Below are 20146 nucleotides of genomic sequence, written 5' to 3' on the forward strand. Positions count from 1 at the left end.
TGAAATACAACAGTTCCATAATTCTTGTCATCTCTATCATCTTTCGTACGACAGAAACATCCTATTTGTGCATCTCTGTATCTTCTTTGCGTGCCATTGTTTGCTGAAGAGACTCTCACAAACTCTATGTAACAGGCTTGGAGAGATCTAATAGGACCACTGAAGCTGTTTGGAACCAAAACCTGTCACAGCATCAAACACAGAATATGTATACAGAAAAACTCTTCTTTCATACTGTTCTACAGAGATGCAAAGGCTAGTTTTAAACTGGGATTCCTAGATAAAGGCACAAATTTAGTCACATCAGCTTGGAGATCAGCAAGCGCCAGATTATATTTCTGTGAAGAGTAACTTTAAAGAGTATATTTAATCTTGATTTTTCAAATTTCAGGTATGTTAACTGCACTATGCAGCCAATTATTTGACCACGGAGAATGTACAATTTAAGTAAATTGGACTTGTTCAAATTAACAATTCCAAAAGACATTCAAAAGTTTTTGGGAAACACTAGTTCTACTCTTGGAATGGTATCTTTAACACTTGCCTTTAAATGCTGCCACTGCATCATCGTAAATAAAAACTGAAGACTAGGTTTATGTACACTGATATGTACTGTATTGGTGGGTAGCCGCAGTTGTTCTTAACCTCTCATATCACTGTCAAAGAATATTCCACATTTTCCCTAAACCTAAATAAGATCTATATGGCAATAAATGTCAAAATGAAAGTAGTTTATGCAAACATTCAACAGTATAATATCTGAATGAACACAAATGTTCCTAATAAGAATTCAGCGTTTTTCAAGAAAAACACGTTTTCATATTGCATTACATTTAGACAGATACTCTTCTGTCTCAGATCCAAAGACACCAATTAACTGAAGATATTTCTAAAGTAATGTGAACTTCTGAAAGAAAACTATGTGTCTTTAGGGACAGGGTAGCATGGCAATACTTCTGTTAGCTAAAAATTCATGCCACTTATTTGTTTAAACTTAAATCTTCTCTTACCATCATGATTGGGATTTCCCAAAGTCCATGGCTCATCTGAGTCAAAATGAGTGTCTCCTCCAATTCCAGGCCCAGGGAAATATGCATGAGCCAAAAATCCTCCCTCCCCATCAAAGGGAGAACTATCTCCATGAAAACCTGATGCAAAAATTATAGTAATATCCACGTCTCTCTTGCCATTTTCTAATTCAATATAAGGAACTTCTTCAAATGTTAAGGGAGTTACATTCTGCCACACATCGAAGGCACGGCGAATGGCTTTACGAGTTTCAGCATCACCAACTTTTGGAGTGACGTTCTTTATGCTGAAAGAAACAGAGAAACATTACACAGATTAAATTTAACAGAGTGGTGACACTGCTAACATACATTTTCCCCTAATTATTATAAGTTCTGTACTTTTAATAAAATGTGCTAATCTGGCATTATATGTTTTAAGAAGAGTATTTTTGAACCAGCTGGTGCAAAATTATGGTGTCAATCTGCATAGCCCTTTATGCTAGAACTTATTCTATGTTAGCTAGCTTACTCCCAGCAGTACAAAAAATTTATTTTTAGGAGATTAAAAATATTTTTAAATGAAAAATTCTTAACAGTGGTATAACCAGATTAATCAACCACTGACTGTTTACCTCCTGGACCACAATTAGAATCCATCACATAAAGAATGGCATGTCCTTTCTGATCAAAAGAAAAATGTTTTCAGTTAAATGAAGTTTTCATTTCTTAGTAAGTTCATTAACAAAAGCAGAGCTCCATACTGTGACCACCAACCAGTATTCACAAAGCCTTCTTGCATTTGTCATTGGATAGATAATTTCTTATCAGAAACAAAGCCTTTTGACTTCAATACAGGCTAAGATGTCCTTTTATGATCTGATTACATCTCTAAATCTTTTATAAAACTGTATAATACATCAGACAAATCATTTTATAGAAGAAATTATGTGGTAATACAAAAATGTGCATTTAAACAGAAATTTCAGTCTTCATTACTTCCTTACATGACACACATAAGAGAAAGGCAAAAACCCATCAGAACTGAAGTTAAGTTTACTAGCATAGTTATTTCTAAATTATAATGGAATCATCTTTTTTTTTTTAAAAAAATCTTTCTTATTTCCATTATGGAATTCAAGAAGAGAATGTCAATAATCAATTTCAGACCTATCCAATTTTCTCTATCATTTGCACTCAATTCATATGGCCAGAAAAAACTCTCTTAGGTTTGTGTCTGTTTGAAACTCATGCAATCAGATGCACCTTGTTCATTTGACATGTGCTTGACTGAATGTCCAGCACAAATTGCAGAAATTTAGAGTATATGTAAGATTTGTGTAAGTTTACACAGAATGGCATACTAAAGGAGAATATTTATACCCTCATGAATAAACCTTAAATGATTGATTTGTTTGGTGCATTCCATGTGCCTAATTATATGGAATTTATATTTATACAAATAGAAACAAATATTTCAAGTCTAATTTTATAGATTTTACTTCACTTATATCACATTTTGTTCATAGGTTCATGTAGAAAACATAAAGTTACATATTTTTACTTCCATTCAAAAATACTACTGTATTGAGTACAATAATGCTAGTCTAACCAAAGCATTATTTCTTTTTAGTTTGTACTTTTGTTCCAAAGAGATATCAACATGGATTATAAAATAGTACACTGTAGAGAATCCCCTGTTTTCCAAAGCATCTTTTGTTCCAAAGATGATTTAACCAATCATTACATACTCATGCCTATTCCTTTTTTTGTCTGGCTTGTAACTTTGGTTCTTATTCTGCCTTTCTCTTTCACATACATGACCTTCGAGAACATTTTCCCCTCCTATAAAAAGACATTTAAAAAACATTTCTGTACTGCAAAGTCACTACCTTTTTGTTGTCTCTAAGAAATTAAAAGTCTGAACTCTTCTAATCTCTTGTTATAAGACATTTTCTCCAGTCTATTAAATATTTTCTGTGATTTTTATTGAACTCACTCCAATTTTTCAATGTTCTTTTAAAACTGACCCTGTCAGAACTACAAAGTACAGATCTCACTGTCAGAGAGAAAAAGTCCTATAATCTGTAGGCATGACCTTACCCTACATGATGTAAATGCCATGTGATTTAAAGTGCTTTGTATGATGCCTTTTCATAATTATTTGCTCATCAGTAATTTTATCATCAGCGTTGCCTTGCTTTTGATATGATTAAAAAGATATTGGACATGCTGGACCAACTATCAGCCCTTGCAGAATTCCACTCTGAAAGCTCCCTCCTTTGTGAATTACTATTTTTGAGATGTTTTAATTAGCAAGTTCATAAATTTGCTAAGTTCAAAATGTGCCCCTTGAGAAAGTACAGCATTTTACAACCTGACTGTCATGTGACACTAAATCAAAACACACCACAATGGCACACTTATACTGCCACTACCAAAAGCATAACAGTTCACCTGTTGCTATACTAAGAATATCAATTAAAAGGCTGGCAAATGGGCTTTAGTCAACCCTGCCATGTGCTCTCTAAGGCACATGTATTGCCTTAAGCACAGTTCATTGAAGGATTAAAGCTTCTGTTATTTGCTATGTATAATGAATACAACAAATGAATCAACAGGGTCTCGTAGAAAACAGAGTATGTCTAGCAAAATTGAAATATTGGTGTAGGAAAAGTTCATTTGAAATAAATATACAGTTTGCTTTTTGTTTTAATTTTTTTTTATTTAGGAATCTTAGTAATTGGCCAAAGTCAATTGGTGCTAAGTAAACAGAACAAAGGATAGACTTATGCTGTTATATGTAAAATGAGGAAATGTATAAAAATATATTAGAGTTTTGTATTGATGGTAAGTTGATTAGTTAATTGGTCTAAAAGGGTTTGTCTCACACTTTAAAACTTATAGTTTTATATTTTCTTCCATTTTCAGTGCATAGAATTAGGTGTTACTCATTGATTACAAATGAAAAATTGAGCCTTTGTGCCAGTTTCACACACACAAACTAGAGCTGACTACCTGCAATAGAAGACATTTTCCATAGGTTTCATCTATTGAATTACTTTTGAAATAGCACCCTACATCTCAAGATTCATTGTAAAGCAATATTTTTCAAAGCATACTTTCTGTATTAAAACTAGAGAGATTTCCAGCTTCCAAACCAACATTCTGAAGTGGGTAACACTACACTGAAAAATCTTGCTTCTAAGACAAATTAAATAAATCAGTAGTTATTCCAACATAAGGGTATTTCCAGAAAATAACTGTCCATTTTAATGATGGTGTTGACCATACAACCTCCAAAGGGGAAGTACAGTAAGATCAATCTATACAGACAGTCTATCAATCATCAGAGATACTAGGTTTCATCTTTTAAAAGTCTTCAGTTTAGACCTATCACTGCAATAGCAATTAAAGTCTCATATGAGCCCTTTTCCTACTACATTTAGCTCTACATCTTAAAGTTAGCAGTCACCTGAAATAGCTGTAACTGTGTCATAATCTCTTAAATTTAGTGATCATTCCATGGAAAAGAGATTCAAACAAGAGAAAGATCCAAACTCGACCTTGACCAGACTGACAATGCAACTTTATAAAGAAGTTGAAGAACATAAAATTATTTTCAAAGGGAAAGTATTTTAATAAAAAAAAGATGATCCATAAGATGAAACATTTATGTAATTTTTTACAAACTAATAAATGGAGTATACTTTGTATAAATGTCAAGAGTTGTTTGTTCTTAAAGAATCACAGCCATTTATAAATTTATTATGCTTTTTTGTGGTTATTATTGCTATTTTTGCATGGCTTTCAATCTGATAATTGCTTTAGGCATTATAGCTTTTATATCTTGCACAATGTCTCTACCACTGATATTCTATTTCTAGCAATGCCTGAAGAGTCTTTTTTTGCAGTGTTATTCTGAAATTTTGAGTCCTATTGATTTAAGAAAAGCTTTGGGTTTTCCTTCCCTTCCCCCGGCTTCCTCAAGAAATCCTTTAAAAAAAAATTTCCATGTTTCAGTGACACATTTTTGGCTGCAACAGAAGCCTTGCAAGACTGTCAGGATATACCTCACTTGACTGTGTAAAATCAGTCATCTGAAATTTAAATACAGTACATTAAGTAGTACATATTTGCCATTAAACTTCACTATTTCCTTTTTTCCTTGCTGAGCTGTCATTAGAACAGCCTATTATATTTTTATGTAAATTGGTACAATTCTGTACGTAAAATCAAACCTTCTGACCCAAGCTACATCCAAGAGGTAAGGCTAGACAAAGCTCAAAATGCATAAAGCTTATGCATTTTGACTTCTTCATGGCCTGTTGACTTTGATACTTCTATTCTCCACTGAATATAGTAAATATTGGTTTTAAATTGGTTCTGTGCTCCTTAGTCCATCAAATCCAGAGTATAAGATTAGCCATATCTTGCTACCTTGTTGTGTTTGTTAGACTGGATACTAGTGAGTGTTTTTAAAATTATTAGGTAATATAATGATGCAAGATGATATTTTAATTTTTTTCCAACATAAATATATAAATCAAATATTAATGAGGAAAACATTTCTACAATGCCATTTGTCCCAAACATTCCAAGATTTTCTTGGAGGAAAATCACATATTAGAAACCCCATTCTAAAGAAGCAGAGGGCACACAAGATGGAAAATCAGGAAATTCAACTGAGTAGGTAGGAAGATGCAGTTCGAAAACTGTTTGAAGTCAGTTATAGATCTGACTATATCGTACTTGATATGAAACAGTTAAAGTAAAATGAATTGAAACATACCATAAATTTAAATAACTTTCTTTTTTATACCACTGTTAGTTTTATTGAAATTAAGAGATTACCTCTGGTCAAAGACATATTTCACTTTGTGCCATCATTTCTCTAGAAATACTTTCTATCAAATTGCTTCATTATTCTCTCACTGATGTGGGTTTTCATAGCTTCAACTTCTTTCCAGTCTCACTTTGCTAATTGTTTGTAGCTATAAACTGGTTCATATAGCTCCTGCTCACTTTGATCAAACCTAAATCAGAACTATTACTTTTGATTTTCTGTGGCCACATTGAAAGTCAACCTACTGCTGCCACGCTGGAAAAAATTTATAGTAATCCTGCCTCTTCATTTTCATGGATAATATTCTCCTCAACATTCATTACAAGGAGATGAGAAGTGACAAAATGAGATTTCCAAGATACCAAACCAAGATTAGCAAAATACATGATAGATAAATGCTTTTATAGGAAAGATGTTTTAAGTAATCTCATATCATAATTTACTGCTAAGTAATCTAAAATCAATGAAATGCAACGTAAGCATGGAATGTTTTCTAAATATTACTCTTTAGTAGTAAACTCAAAAATCTTGTTGCTTTTTTGAATCAACAGTTTTTCAAAGTTTTTTCTTTATCCAGTGTTTCCTTACTTTTCAGTGTGGATTTCAAATATCCAAGAAAAAATTCTCTTTCATATTCTACACAATATGGACCATTTAGACCACAGAAATTACATAGTCTATTACTAACAAACTAGATTAGACTCTTCATTGCATACCAAAGCTCCCAGCTAGCATTAATTCATTTATCTGAACAGCATAAAGTTAGACCTGTCCAAATCTTTCATGTTCATCAAAGATGAATTTCAGGATGCATCTAACTTGGAAAAAGACATTAATCTGGGGCTTGATCCACTGTCCTCAGAAGAGAAATATTAAATTATTTACAGTGGTTTTGGGATGAAGCTATTAACTATCTACACCTAAATTTCCCGCACCAATTAAATTATTACATATTGCTGATCAATTGAATTTGTTTTTTTTTCTTCCTCAAGTCAGAAAAAAATAAATCAGAATGACTTGTAAGCTATTATTTTATTTTACATCATTATGACTTCTAAGTAATGGTTAGAATTCAAGGTAAAGCTTGGATTTTTAGAAAGCATTCTCAAATTTTACTTGCAAAGGTGTTTTAAAGATTGAATAATCTGAGCAGTTGACAAATGACTGAATGCTGGAGTTAAAATTATGAATAGTATGCCCAGAATTCTGATAAAGAGGGTTTCATATTCAATAATTCTTTGTCTAAAAAGGACATATAAACATTTATATTCTATTTTTACAAAAGTGGTTGCTTTATTGATACACATTGTTACTCCTTCTTTAATTTACTGGATTACTTACTTCCCTGCAAAAGAGAAGGTAATTATATTTTTGAGAATTATGTGTCTTTGTAAATACTCCCTTGAAGAAAATTTAAGAAAATAAACAATTTAAAAAAAATCCTTTAATAGCTTTCATAAATTTCTTCTCTGATTTTATACAATGTTCAGAGATTGTTGTATAACCTGACGCAGTCTAAAACACTAAGGAAATATTAAGATTATATCATTAAGATCTCTAGCTTTTTCTGTAATGGAGTTATAATTTTCATGTGCTCTAGACATTCTCCTTCACTCCTGTACTCCTCTGCCTGGTTAAAAGTTTCAAATACTTACTGTCTGTTTCTCTCTTTGTAAAAGTCAGCTTAGTATATGACATACATAGTAATAACATTTACAAGGTATACTGGCATGAACTATACCAGGCAGAAAAGATACAGTTAGCTGTGTAACTTCATTAGAAACAGCAAGTCTAACAAATACCCTATACACCAGTCCAAATAAGCAGAAAGCTTCATTCCCTGAGGGAAAGAAAGTATAATTAATGCAGCACAATGTCCATTCCACACTGATATTCCCAATACTGGAAATCTGCATTTCAGTACTCAATGTGCACACATTGCTTTCTAAGAATAAATATCACCTGAGTCCAAAATTTAATATGTGGTTGAAAGGACATAATTAATGTTTAAAGTGTAATATGTGGTCAAAAAAAGACATAATTAATGTAAATTATAATTATAATTTTAAGTTGCTTCTTTGAAGTTCTATCTTGAAATGGAGGAGATAAGTGACATTAGAGATATGATTAACATTTTAGGAAACAAAGCAAGTTAAACTGTCATTCGTTTAATAAGTATTAAGCCTGAAGCAGGGAATTGGTGAGGAGAAGCATATAAAGAATTTTAGTTCTTTTTTTTTTTTTTTGTCCTTATTTACTTTTAGTTACTTTCTAATTCAGAAAGATCAATCTTATATTTTTTTTATTCTAATCAAATTTAGGGGTTCTACTTGAAATGTCTTTTGGACTGTAATTCACTGCAAAAAATACAGACATTCACTTCAAAGCTCTGGTTGACTGGAGATCTTGTCAAAGTAAGAGAGTGAACATTTTTGAAGAAGGAAGGCAGGAGGTAGGGAACTGCTATAAATTCTTCAAAGTGAGAAAGATTACTAGATAGTTGCCACTTAGTTTAATACTGGGTACCCTTGTTTGTTATTCTGATGAAGGCCCTAGGTGACAGTATAGAAGATATATAAGTGGTAGGATTTAGACTGTTGTAAAAAATTCTGTAATGAACTAGAGAATCAGACTCTGTACAAATCAGAAAGACAGAAAACCACACATATTAGTAGATGGTGATGCATGACTCCTCATGTGTACACACACTACACTTAAATTCTAAAATTCAACATACCAATCTCAAGGCAGTCAGTTCTCCACTGTTTGATGTTATATCAGTGTGTAATGTCTTAAATAGAATTCTCCAATTCAGTTATAAGCCATAGTATTGACAAGGAGTTACTAATGAAACTATCTTTTCACCATGATATGAAGAGCAGTCTATATGACTATTAGAGCTTATGAACTTAAAATTTAATATTTACATGGGTTCATGAATAATGGAACCAACTAAAGAACTTGAAAACTATTTTATCCCTCAGAACTTACCCCTGTTAGGTATTACAGGAATCCATGATGAGGCTGTGTAAATTTTCCAACAGGCTGTATTGGAATCCTTGGTTTGCTGACAAATTATGAATTTTATATTATATACATGACACTTTCTTTGGTTGACAGAGCTCTAGCAAGTGCATCTTGAAAGTTTCCATCTAACTTTCACCCGCAAAGCTCAGTTTTGACAGTAGGTACACTGTGCAAACTACTACTCAAGATTTATACAGATGTACTGCCCCAGACACACCCTTATGCCCATCATCATGTAGGAAAGAAATGGTTGGGTCAGTGACTAATTAAATTCTAATCAAATTAATTTGTCCTTAGAACAGACCCGTAGGCACCTACATTTTGCAGAGACTGACTCCTTTCAATAACCTATTTTACATATCTAAATTAGAGCTCTGAGTTTCATTACAGCACTCCTAGCTTCAGAGCAATGTTCCCTGAGAAGTTGCCGAGAGTTCAAAGGTAAGGTTAAAGACATACTGGGTGTTAAATTGATGCTGTAATCTTCAGAGAATTTACCAGCTACTAAATACATGCAATTTTAATCCAAGAAAATAACTTGGTTCTTATGTAGCACATACATATTTATAAGAGGTAACCAAATTAGGATTTTTATAACATATATTAATAATAAACTTCTCGAAGTATTGAAAAATATTCAGGAATCTATATTTACTTTACATTAAAAGTCATCATTATTAGTGGCATTTATATACCTATATGAATATCTTTAGTACCTGTAAGTGATATGCTTGTGTTGCCATTTCTGTCCTGTTAAAGCGTAGCGTTTCCGACGAATGTTAAATTTGGAGTTACCTCTTGTTTGGTCAGGCACACCACATCGAGGCTTCTTCATCCAGCTGCAAGAAACATATGAACATATAAAATCTAAACTAGTATTTTTATTTTAAATTCAAGATAGTGAAACTGCTAACGTTATGACACTATCATGTTATTCTATCTTAATCTCTTTCCACAAAATGAGAAATATCTCATTGCAAGTGTAAGCTGCTATTAATCTCCTAGCAGAGATACTTAACTCAAGAATTCCGCTTAACAATATTTAATGCTCAAAATATTAATTACTATTATTATGAGCATTAATATTTAATACTCAAAATCAGGCTGAAAATGTCTAAATCACAAACAATGAAAATTACCATTACAACAGCACCAGACTTTCCACAGAAGTGTTGTATTTTTACAATGGTCTTCAATATTTTTATGTTTTCCAATATTTCAAAAAATTTAAATTTGCCAAATTCAATTCCAAATTTGACATATTCAAAATATGTCATAATTAAGATGATATCTAATTCAAAAGCTTAAATTGAACAGTAGTATCATTGAACTGTTTCTCACTTGTATTGTTAGGCACCATATAATTTAAACAAAACTCAGCTAAAGTTTTTATTTTATATGAGCTGATATCTGCAGAATGATTTACCATCAGGAAGAGAGTAAGACTGAATTAATTCACTGCATACAGTGAAGACAAATCTCCTTTGTTACTTTTCCAGTTCATTTGACTATATTTCTATCATCCAAATCATTACTTATATAAAAGCTAGTTTTCCAATGGCATTTACCAGAAGTGTAGTCATACCCTATATTCAGGCTTGTATGAATAAATTTCTGACCATTAAACCAGCATTGTTTCATAAATAAATGTACACACAGCAGCTGTACATATGTATGATTGGATGACAGAAAAGTAATTTGAAATGTCATCTCAGAATGTAGATTCTTTTAAAACATGCGCAGGTAATAAAAAAATAAAAAAAAAAAGAGAAGACAGTCAACCATTCTTAATCTATTTCAGTAGATACTCTTGGTTCAATACATGCAAAATGAAGAAACCATTTAGTTTTGACCAAAAGAAAAATATCATATTTGCAGTACAAAGGAGATGAGAGAGAGTATAAAACTATACATAATGTAATGAATCATAGAATCACAGAATCATAGAATGGTTTCAGTTGGAAGGAACCTTAAAGATTATCTAGTCCAACGCCCCTGCCGTGGGGAAGGACACCTTACACTAGACCAGGTTGCTCAAAGCCCCATCCAACCTGGCCTTGAACACCTCCAGGGATGTGGTATTCACAACTTCTCTGGGTAACCTGTTCCAGTGCCTCACCATGCTCACATTAAAGAATTTTTTCCTTGTGTATAATCTAAATCTACCTTCTTTAAAACCATTTCCCCCCATTCTATCACTACATCCCCTTGTAAAATGAAATCATTGCATTTTAAGTTTTACACCTGGTAATACAAGACGAACCATACTGAATGTATTTTTTAGAGAGGAGCTAATTCAGTCAAAATCAGCCTCATTTTCATAAATGTGTATAAGAGGTTTAAAAGTACAGTTAGACTTGTAACACTTCCTATATACTGTAGGTATGGATATATACTAAACTATTTTTCAAATGCACAAGTAGGTGTTAAGCTCCCCAGCCTGTGGGAAAGTCGAAAATTTTATTGATTGTACCATGATGGCACTGCTCCCCACTTACTCTGATAAGGACTATAGAAGTGCCTGCAAAAATTCTGATGGGTGACAAATCCATCGAGTAGTGTAAGTGTGGAAACCAGACCTCATGAATTCAACTGCCTAAACTGAAGACAGAGAGTCCATAGTTACCTTTTTCAAATAAGACACTTAGAATAATTTGCTCTAATTGGTGGTCAGAATAGTTATGCATGGCACATAAAACAGCTGATTATTATTTATATTTGCGAGGAGGACAATCTTTGTTCCCTAGTTCCTGCAAAGACCATACTACACAAATCTGTAAAACTTTACCCCATCAGTATTTGCTGAAACACCCTGCGACTTTACTTCAGGTTCCTCTAGTTTTTTAAATGAACTTAACAGTTCAATAAAGTAGACATTAAGGATTTTTGGAATTAAATATTATTGAAAAGTTTAATTTGCTCTACTAATGAAAGAAAAATGAAGGAAAGAAGTAGACCTTAGTTACAGACCAAATGGTAGCTATATTCTCCTTAGTAAAATGATATATTTACACTTCAGCAAATGAGATTAAAATTGGCTCAGACCTTCAAAAACATTTACACACTTTGTCAGTAATACTTTTTCACAGTGCATGTTAGATCAGTATGCAGCATTTTAATGGTAGGGTATATATAAATTATGCTGTTGAAACTGCACATACACATGCATTGCAGAAAAAGACATAAATTTAACAAAAGATCAGTGTTCTCACCTTAAGGTGATATCACTACATCAAGAGCAAGAGGCAAGGAATAAAGCAAAATCAAATAACTATTATATTTCATTAGAAACACAGTACAACAATGCTGTATATATAATACATAATATATTGCTTATAGTTGTATCATTTAAAGGGCAATGACTTTAAAGCCCTTTAAAGCCCTTTGAACTAGGTCTCCCCCCAAAAAAAAGTTTACATTATTTAGTTTAACTGATGAAGACCTATTTTAATAACAGAGTTTGGTCATTGGCAAGCTAGGGGCAGATAAGAGTAAATATTCCAAGTTGTGAATTTAAAAATTAATCTTCAAAGCTGTTATTGAAATAATCTCTCAAATTATGTCAAAAGATTCAATAATACAAAAAGTAATGTTAACATAAAATCTTTTAAGCTTAAGAATTGATATCAAAATTCAAGAACAATAGACACCATGGATTCAGAAGTCAACATTGTATTATCTTACTAGAACTACTGACAATTCATTTTTAACAAAACAAAACATAGCCCAAAATAACGCGTTATGAAATTCAAACAGTCACAATTTGTTCTTGCATTGATTTTGAAGTAATATGTACTTATTAAGAACATTATGCTTGTATCTTTATTGGTTTGAACAGGTAGGGGATGTTCTAAGTTGTCATGTTGCCTGGCCCAATAATATTCTTATTGTCTTTATATGAATTATGGGACTGTGGTTCACACAGTACAAATCTGAACATAAATTAAATGGAAATCATTGCACAAGTTGTTCGCTATCTTTCAGGAAATTATCTTTATGTAAAATTTAAGGAGAGATGCAATTTGCAGCTGAAGAGTTGGACCATCACCAGATCTATCACCTAGATCTTAGCTAAGTTTAGCAGTTAGAATTTTAAACAAACTATGGCATGACTAATATTGGAGTTAAGTATTTTCTACCACAGAAATAAGACAAAATGTTAACAACTTCAGGCACATACATTTTCCTTTTATTTTTTTATTTTTTTCTCACACTCTCTGAGAGGAAGACTTGTCAGTAGTAATCACTAATGCTCATGATATTTGGTATACTTAGCACATAATACGGTCTTCCATACGGGGGGGTTGACAAAAAACCCCATTATTTCTATTTTCTTCCAAATATAGCTTCTTTAACATAATATGATTGAGGTCTTCCATGTTCTTGATTGCTTGTTGGAATTTAATTTTTTTAAATGTTTTTTCAAAATGTTTTTGAAGTGTTTTGAAATGTGTTTGGTTTTAAAAAGGTGCATACAGATAATGACTTTTGCTTGCTTTCATCTGTTTGTTTTTGAACTTGCAGAAAACTTTTATGCAGCAGCCCCTCAAAATTAATATTTTATCAGTACTCAATAAAGAGGTTTAATTGTGACTAATGTTCTCTATCTGTACACTGTGTCACATCAAACTCGTCTCTTAGCTCCATCAGTTTGAATCGTGAGGAGCTATATATGTCAGGACAATTTAAATGTTTTAAACTCACAGAAAATCTAGAAAGATCAAAAGAAAAATATGCAGTGAAACTGGTTGCTCTTTCAGTAGTGAAAGATGAAACTGAACTTCTACCTCATAAACCTTCGGGAAAAAATTTTGGTCAAACACAGAATCAAAAGATTAAAAAGTCTACCTTTGGTTAAATGTCCCACCTCATTTGTCCCTAATCAAAATTGCTCCTTAGTTTACACAATGGTTTTGTTGTTGGTTTTTGGGGGTTATTTTGGGCAGAGTTATAGTAAAAAAAAATGAAAATAAAAGGGAAGTTTTAACTTGAGTTATTGCAACTTAATTTAGTGGCTGGAAAAATGAAAGACAGTTATTTAAGAAAACTACTGAATTATACCTTTAAATTTCTAGTGAGGAGAGACAGGTATGTTTTCTAAACATCTTTACTTTTGCCTACTGTAGCATGCTATTGCAGGACTTTACCGACACTTGCTAATTAATAGAAAACAGTCAAAGACTGATGTAAGATATTGCATTTCAGCCCTGTTACTGATGGTGATTTCTCTTCAGGGCTTCTCATTGCATATTTCTTGATGTATACCTTTGTACAAAAACATTTACTAGGAAAATAAACCACTGGATCAATTTCTACAGCTCAGAATTTACTGTGGGACTGAAAGTTAATATATAAACAGCAGAGAGTGTACATAAACATCTTAAGTGTGAATCTTGAAGTAAACTTGGTTGGAAGCTCTAAGCATTAAAATAAGCATATTTGCCATTCATTTATAAAGGGTGACATTAGAATAAAATGAATTCTTTATTATTGCACAGATTTAGTCAGCATCCTATACACAACCATTCCATCTGTATACCAAGAAGTTTGCAATGTACCTCTTTAAACTGCAAAACAAGTTTTGGAAATAAATGCACGTAGCAGCTTAAAGAAAAGACAAAACCTACTTTTTCTACTTAATATGTTTGGTTTAGGGATGTGGAAGACCAGGATGGCAACAGTGGCTCCAGTTTCAAAAGTGTCCTTTTCCACAAATTATTGATTTTATTTGGTAATATATAAATGAACCACAGAAAATACTGTGTCACTCCATGCAAACATCAGAGAGTATTTTCATTGGGTTTGCCACTGCCATGGTACTTCTGTTCAGAACATCTCCCATATTTTTATGCCAAAATAATGGTATTTCTTTCTATCACTCACTTTTCCTTATCCCCAGAAATAAGTATGCATCATGCTTTTCAAGACACTTGAGAAAAACATTAAAAATATAACAAAAACAAATGAATGCTGAGTAGTAGAGGAAGGATGATTACTGTCAATATTCATGCATACCAGAATGCTCATTGAGGGATTATCTTTTTTCAGAGCAGCAAAATCCCCCAGGAGACTTTTGACAATGATGATGCTGTAGGACAATATTTCTTTGTTAATATCCCCAAAGTTGGTTCCTATCAAGTTACTACTATAACTTCTTTTAATTGTTTGTCCTTCTGAACACAAGGCACTTCATAATCTCTTCTCAAGATGCGTAAGAGAAGGAGGTAAATCCTCATGCACAAGATGAGAACATATTTTTTAATGAGGTTCCTGCTGTACTCCTTTTTTTGTAATGACAGCATTGTTAGTGATTATAACATACTAATTCCAGAGAAACAATGGTAAACTGCCACATATTTCTGGTCAAAAGAGTATATATACTTCCTGTGCAGATGAAAGAGAAAATTATTTCAAACATTTATAAATTAATGCCATAAATGAACAGTTGAAAAAATATTTACCCTTTGTTATATAGTTATACCTCCCAAGAATATCCAGTGATGTAAACTACTGGTATCAGTTTAGTTTAAAATGAGGGTTTTTTTTGTTTGTTTGTTTGTTTGTTTTTCTCAACACCAATCTACGTGTGACAAGTCTTTAAAAATCAGTTCTGTTCCTAACTCAACTCAAGTTAATGCAACTCCAAATATGTAAGTGAATGCAGCATTCATCCAGCATGAGTTACATGTATCTAAGAATTGCAACACATTAATATATCTTTCTGTGTAGAAGAAAGTCACACATTAAAAGGTTTGGAAGACTCCATATCCACTAGTTTATAAAATTAATGTTTTCGACTGCTTAATAGATGGATTTCTTCATCACTTATATAGCAAAAGAAGTGAAGAAAACCTTGTTTGCCAAAAAGTGTAATTAGCAAACATAAACCGCTTCCATTTGAAATTCAAGTTTTGGGTTGGTTTGGGTTTTTTTCAATTCTTTAGCTGATGTTCTAAACTAAGAGATGTCCTCTGCTTTTCCTTAGGCTACCTCTTCCTGTCTTCTCTGTACTGCTGTGAACAGACTATTTTACTTTTAGTGAAATATATTGTCTCTTACAAAGTTGCTGTTAATGTGTCTTTAAAAGGGTACTAGTGACTGGTATAGCAGCACCCTCCCTCAAAGATCAGTCACTGAAGCTGTACAAAGAGCCCAGTCTCTTCACCCTGCGGATTAGACCATAAACATACTTTTGAGCATGGCTATCTCACAAGGTGTTTGCTGCTATTGCACTGCATGTTCTGAGGCCCTTTAAATTCCTGAACTGAGGGATGTGTGATCAACTCACCTCCCCTTAGGGCAGCCACAAAATCTGCTTTGCCTTATTGCTTTTCAATGCAATAGTGTATGTGTCAGTGGAATAAAATGATTTTTCCAGTCCTGCCAGCATTTTGTGTAGTCTCTTCCCTAAAGTCTAAATGATAGAAAAATCATTAATGTCAGCTACTTTACCATAAAAGAATAACAAAAGATGACATATCAGGTTGGGGGTGGTAAATTGAAATCCAAGGAGGACTTTTTTTTCCCCCAAATAAGCGTTTTAGAGTAGTAGAAACATATTTCAAAGAAGTAAATGTTGGATATGTAATGACAGTACTATTGAGTTATTGCTTGGTTTTCAAGTAAAGTAACTTTTTCTAAAGTCACAAGATAATCTTTATAGCAATTTAACTGAAATGACTGCAACAAGCACTTCAAATCATAGAATCAGAGAATCATAGAATATTTTTGGTTGTAAAAGACCTCTAAGGTCATTGATTCCAACCATTAGCAAGGCACTGCCAAATCCGTCATGAAACTATGTCCCTAGGTACCACAACTACACTTTGCTGGGCAGCCTGTTCTAATGTTTAACAATCATTTGGGGGAAGAAATACTCCCTAATATCCAATCTAAACCTCTCCTGATGCAACTTGAGGCCATTTCCTTTTGCGCTGTCACTTGTTACCTGAGAGAAGAGACCGATCCCACCCCACTACAATCTCCCTCCAGGTAGTTGTAGAAAGTCTTAAGGTCTCCCACGAGTCTCTCTTTTTTCAGGTTAAATAACCCCAATTCCCACAGCCACTCCACATAACACTTACGCTTCAGACCCTTCCCCAGCTTTGTTGCCCTTCTCTGGACACACTGCAGCACCTCAATACCTTTATTCCAGTTAAGGGTCCAAGACTGAACACAGGATTCAAGGTGTGGCCTCCAGTGCAAAGTACAGATGATCATTGCTCTGATCCTGCTGTCTTAATCCCAGATACAGTTTTGCATTTTCTTAATTGTGTACTAATGTTCCTTTTTTTTTTTTTTTTTTTCAGTTTTCCTGGCACAGTTTTAAAATTTGGCATAGTATAGAGTGTTTGAAATTGTCCTTTAATAGCTCTGTTTCACTCTGTTTCACTAAGTGTCCATTTGGTCACTAAAATCAGACGCTACCAGGCAGACACAACTACAGAATTTAAAAGGGCATGCAAAACTAATTCAATTTTACTCCATGTTAAAATGATCACACCTGATCTTTTGTTACTCGAAATCACTAAACAAATGGACCAGTGGAGTCTGCCAATTTTTTTTTTTAATGAGACTAAAGAAAATTACACTAAAGATTTTCCAGTAAGAAAAGATGACTTCAACTGTGAAACATTTCATGAATTCTTGCCAGTTTCAAATAGGTTTCTCCACTTTCACACAGATAACCTTTTGGCCCTTTCTTTAGGCAATCGGCAACATCTTATTTACAGTTATGTGCCCAAAATCAGACAGCAGTTAGGTAGGTGACTACCTGCTACCATAAAATCCAGAAGATGAAGAAAATAAAAAGGCAAGGACAGAGAGAAACAATTTAACTCCCCATCTGAAGCTGCAACACTTTTTGGATACTCCGGTTACACTGTTACATGTGTTAAAAAGGTTTCCCAATTCTACTTTACCCTTCTTGAAACAGAAAAGTCAAGAGCAGTTCAGTACTGGTTACTTACTCAATTGTGTTCCTGTCCACTTTTCCTGTCATATTAATGCCATAGAACTGCTGCATGGCAGCTATAGCTGATTGCATGGTTTCTGCAGAGCGCAACACCGACATTCGGGGGTCAGTTGGTGGAAGGTAGCCATACTTTTGTAACCATACCTGCAATGACAAGTGCAGTGGCTATTAAATAGAAATTAGAGGTAAATAAAATGCTCCCTAGTAATTAGCTTTATATCATATATAATGAAGCTTTTAATTCACAAAGTACAAGTCCTGTTACTTTGGGTGTTTGTTTTTTGGTTTTGTTTTTTTTGGTTTGGTTTGGGTTGGGTTTTTTATTTGCAGATAAGAAATTTTTTTGGCTTTTATTTCATATTCTTTATTAAAGATTCCATTGTTTTAAGTCTTGCAGTGTTTTCTACCCAGGAGCCAGCTCTCTTTATTATCTGAAACTGCCTGCTTCAATTATTTATTTAATGTATTTATTTTTTTTGAAGTTACAACTTAAGCACCTAACCCTGGCTCTAAGCATTTCAAGAAATGTTTTAAGCAGATAAAAATATAAATCTACAATATATGCCACATAAAATTGACTGCCCACAGGGCACATAACAATATTCACCATCTACAATAATAAATCCACAATGGCTCTCACACAGTTACACTATATTGTTATTGTCTCTCAAAGAATACAAAAGAGAGGGTAGGGAGACATTGAGCTTTCTGAGAAGAATATCAAAATCACATAGTTATAGGCAAAGCAGGTGTCCAGGAGATAGTGAAATAGCAGACTCTGCCTCCATTAAGAGAAAACTTCCTGATAAGAGGAACTGCTTTTTTAAACCAAGATGAATTTAATGCCAACTATTTATGCTCTTAATTGTGTAGAAGTGTGAGGGAGAAAGCAGGGTCCAAATAACTGAAAGTTTTATGGATTAAAGCCACTATCTTAAGAATACTTAGACAAACCCTTTGAAAAATGCTGTCTTCTTGAGCCAATGTTTCATAAGCAAGTAGTTGCATCATAATGTTCCTAAGCATTCTCAAAATCTAGCCTATATAAAGCACAGTGTAAGATTTTTGAGGCAATGAGAACACTGATATATCATTAAAAATGTCTTATCTTCTCATCTAAGGGCTGGAACTACTCACTAGAATGAAAGGTACGTATATTGCCAATCTACAAGGCTCCATTAAAATGTATTGCTTCGATTTCACTCTCTCCAGGAACAAACTACTTGTGACCTCATAAATCTGATCTGTTCTTTTAAAATAAAATCAAAAAAAAAAAAAAGAAAAAAAAAAGAAAAATTGATTCAGCCACCTCTTTCAAACATATCACATCATAGTTCACAGATTCTGAATACTTACATTAATGAATGCTATCCACCCCCTATACCCTTACAGTGTGTTGTAGGCCCTCTGTGACTCATACAACACTTTGGAGGTTTTTATCTGTTTGTATATACACTGTTCATACACAGCCTAACACCAAACTGTGTAGCTATTTTCAGCTTTAAGTTTATCTTGCAAAGTCTACCCAATTCAGTTCTGTAGCAGGTTAACCATGGTGGTGGTGCACTCCCCTTTTACACAGTGAAGATGATCAAGATTATTAAGGTTCACTTTACTAACACTGAATGTGTATTATAGGTGAACATTGGCTCAGTGTAAACAAAAGATCAAACTGGCATTAGAGATTGGGGAAACCATCAGGTTATGAGTTTAGATATTTCTAATTTAAACAGGTTTACCTTCCCATAGTGTGGTTGACACACAACCTCAACAATGTTTGTGAGCTCCACACAACAGGGAGATACACCAGGACAGGGAGACAGAGACAGGATTAAGACCTAGCCTAAACTCTTTCACCTTCACACTAACTCTATATACAGGAATGATTCAGAATAAGAAAAAAATTGTGTTTAATAGATAGAAAAATGCTCTTCTTTCCAATATAAATTAATTGCTATGATCACTACCTACATCCAACTTACATATTCCTACCTTCTTGCACTTTTCAGCTTCAAGGGAGAACTAGTGTACGCTATGTGCAAGATTTGGGTCACCACAGAAATAATTTCATTTATGTGTCACTTTGCACAGGAAGTTTGTTCTTTCTTCTGTTATTAGAAGATAGATCTGAAACGCCAGATAGAGTTTGAATGTGGGCAAGAGCAATGCAGTATGTGGAAACAGAATCATGGAAGTAAGAAATAAATAAGTTTGACAGAGTGGGTTGATTTCAGTGTACTGTGTAAAGTCCCTTTGAATTAATATTTACAATGAGTGTATTTAAGAATGGGG

At 33.3% G+C, this 20146-nt stretch overlaps 1 protein-coding gene across 1 annotated transcript in view; it reads right to left on the bottom strand.

Moving 5' to 3' along the window:
• MMP16 (matrix metallopeptidase 16) overlaps positions 1 to 20146 on the bottom strand; it is a 169826-nt gene that overhangs the window by 67628 nt on the left and 82052 nt on the right. The window contains exons 2-4 of the mRNA XM_051771598.1: positions 17850 to 17998; positions 9597 to 9719; positions 1011 to 1315 (exon numbers count right to left, since the gene is read on the bottom strand). Of these exons, the coding sequence (XP_051627558.1) occupies positions 1011 to 1315; positions 9597 to 9719; positions 17850 to 17998 (577 nt within the window). The remainder of the gene's footprint in view (positions 1 to 1010; positions 1316 to 9596; positions 9720 to 17849; positions 17999 to 20146) is intronic.

The sequence above is a fragment of the Manacus candei genome, unplaced genomic scaffold, assembly GCF_025592945.1.
Source record: "Manacus candei isolate 608988 ecotype Guabito, Panama unplaced genomic scaffold, ASM2559294v1 h1tg000008l, whole genome shotgun sequence".
NCBI lineage: Eukaryota > Metazoa > Chordata > Aves > Passeriformes > Pipridae > Manacus > Manacus candei.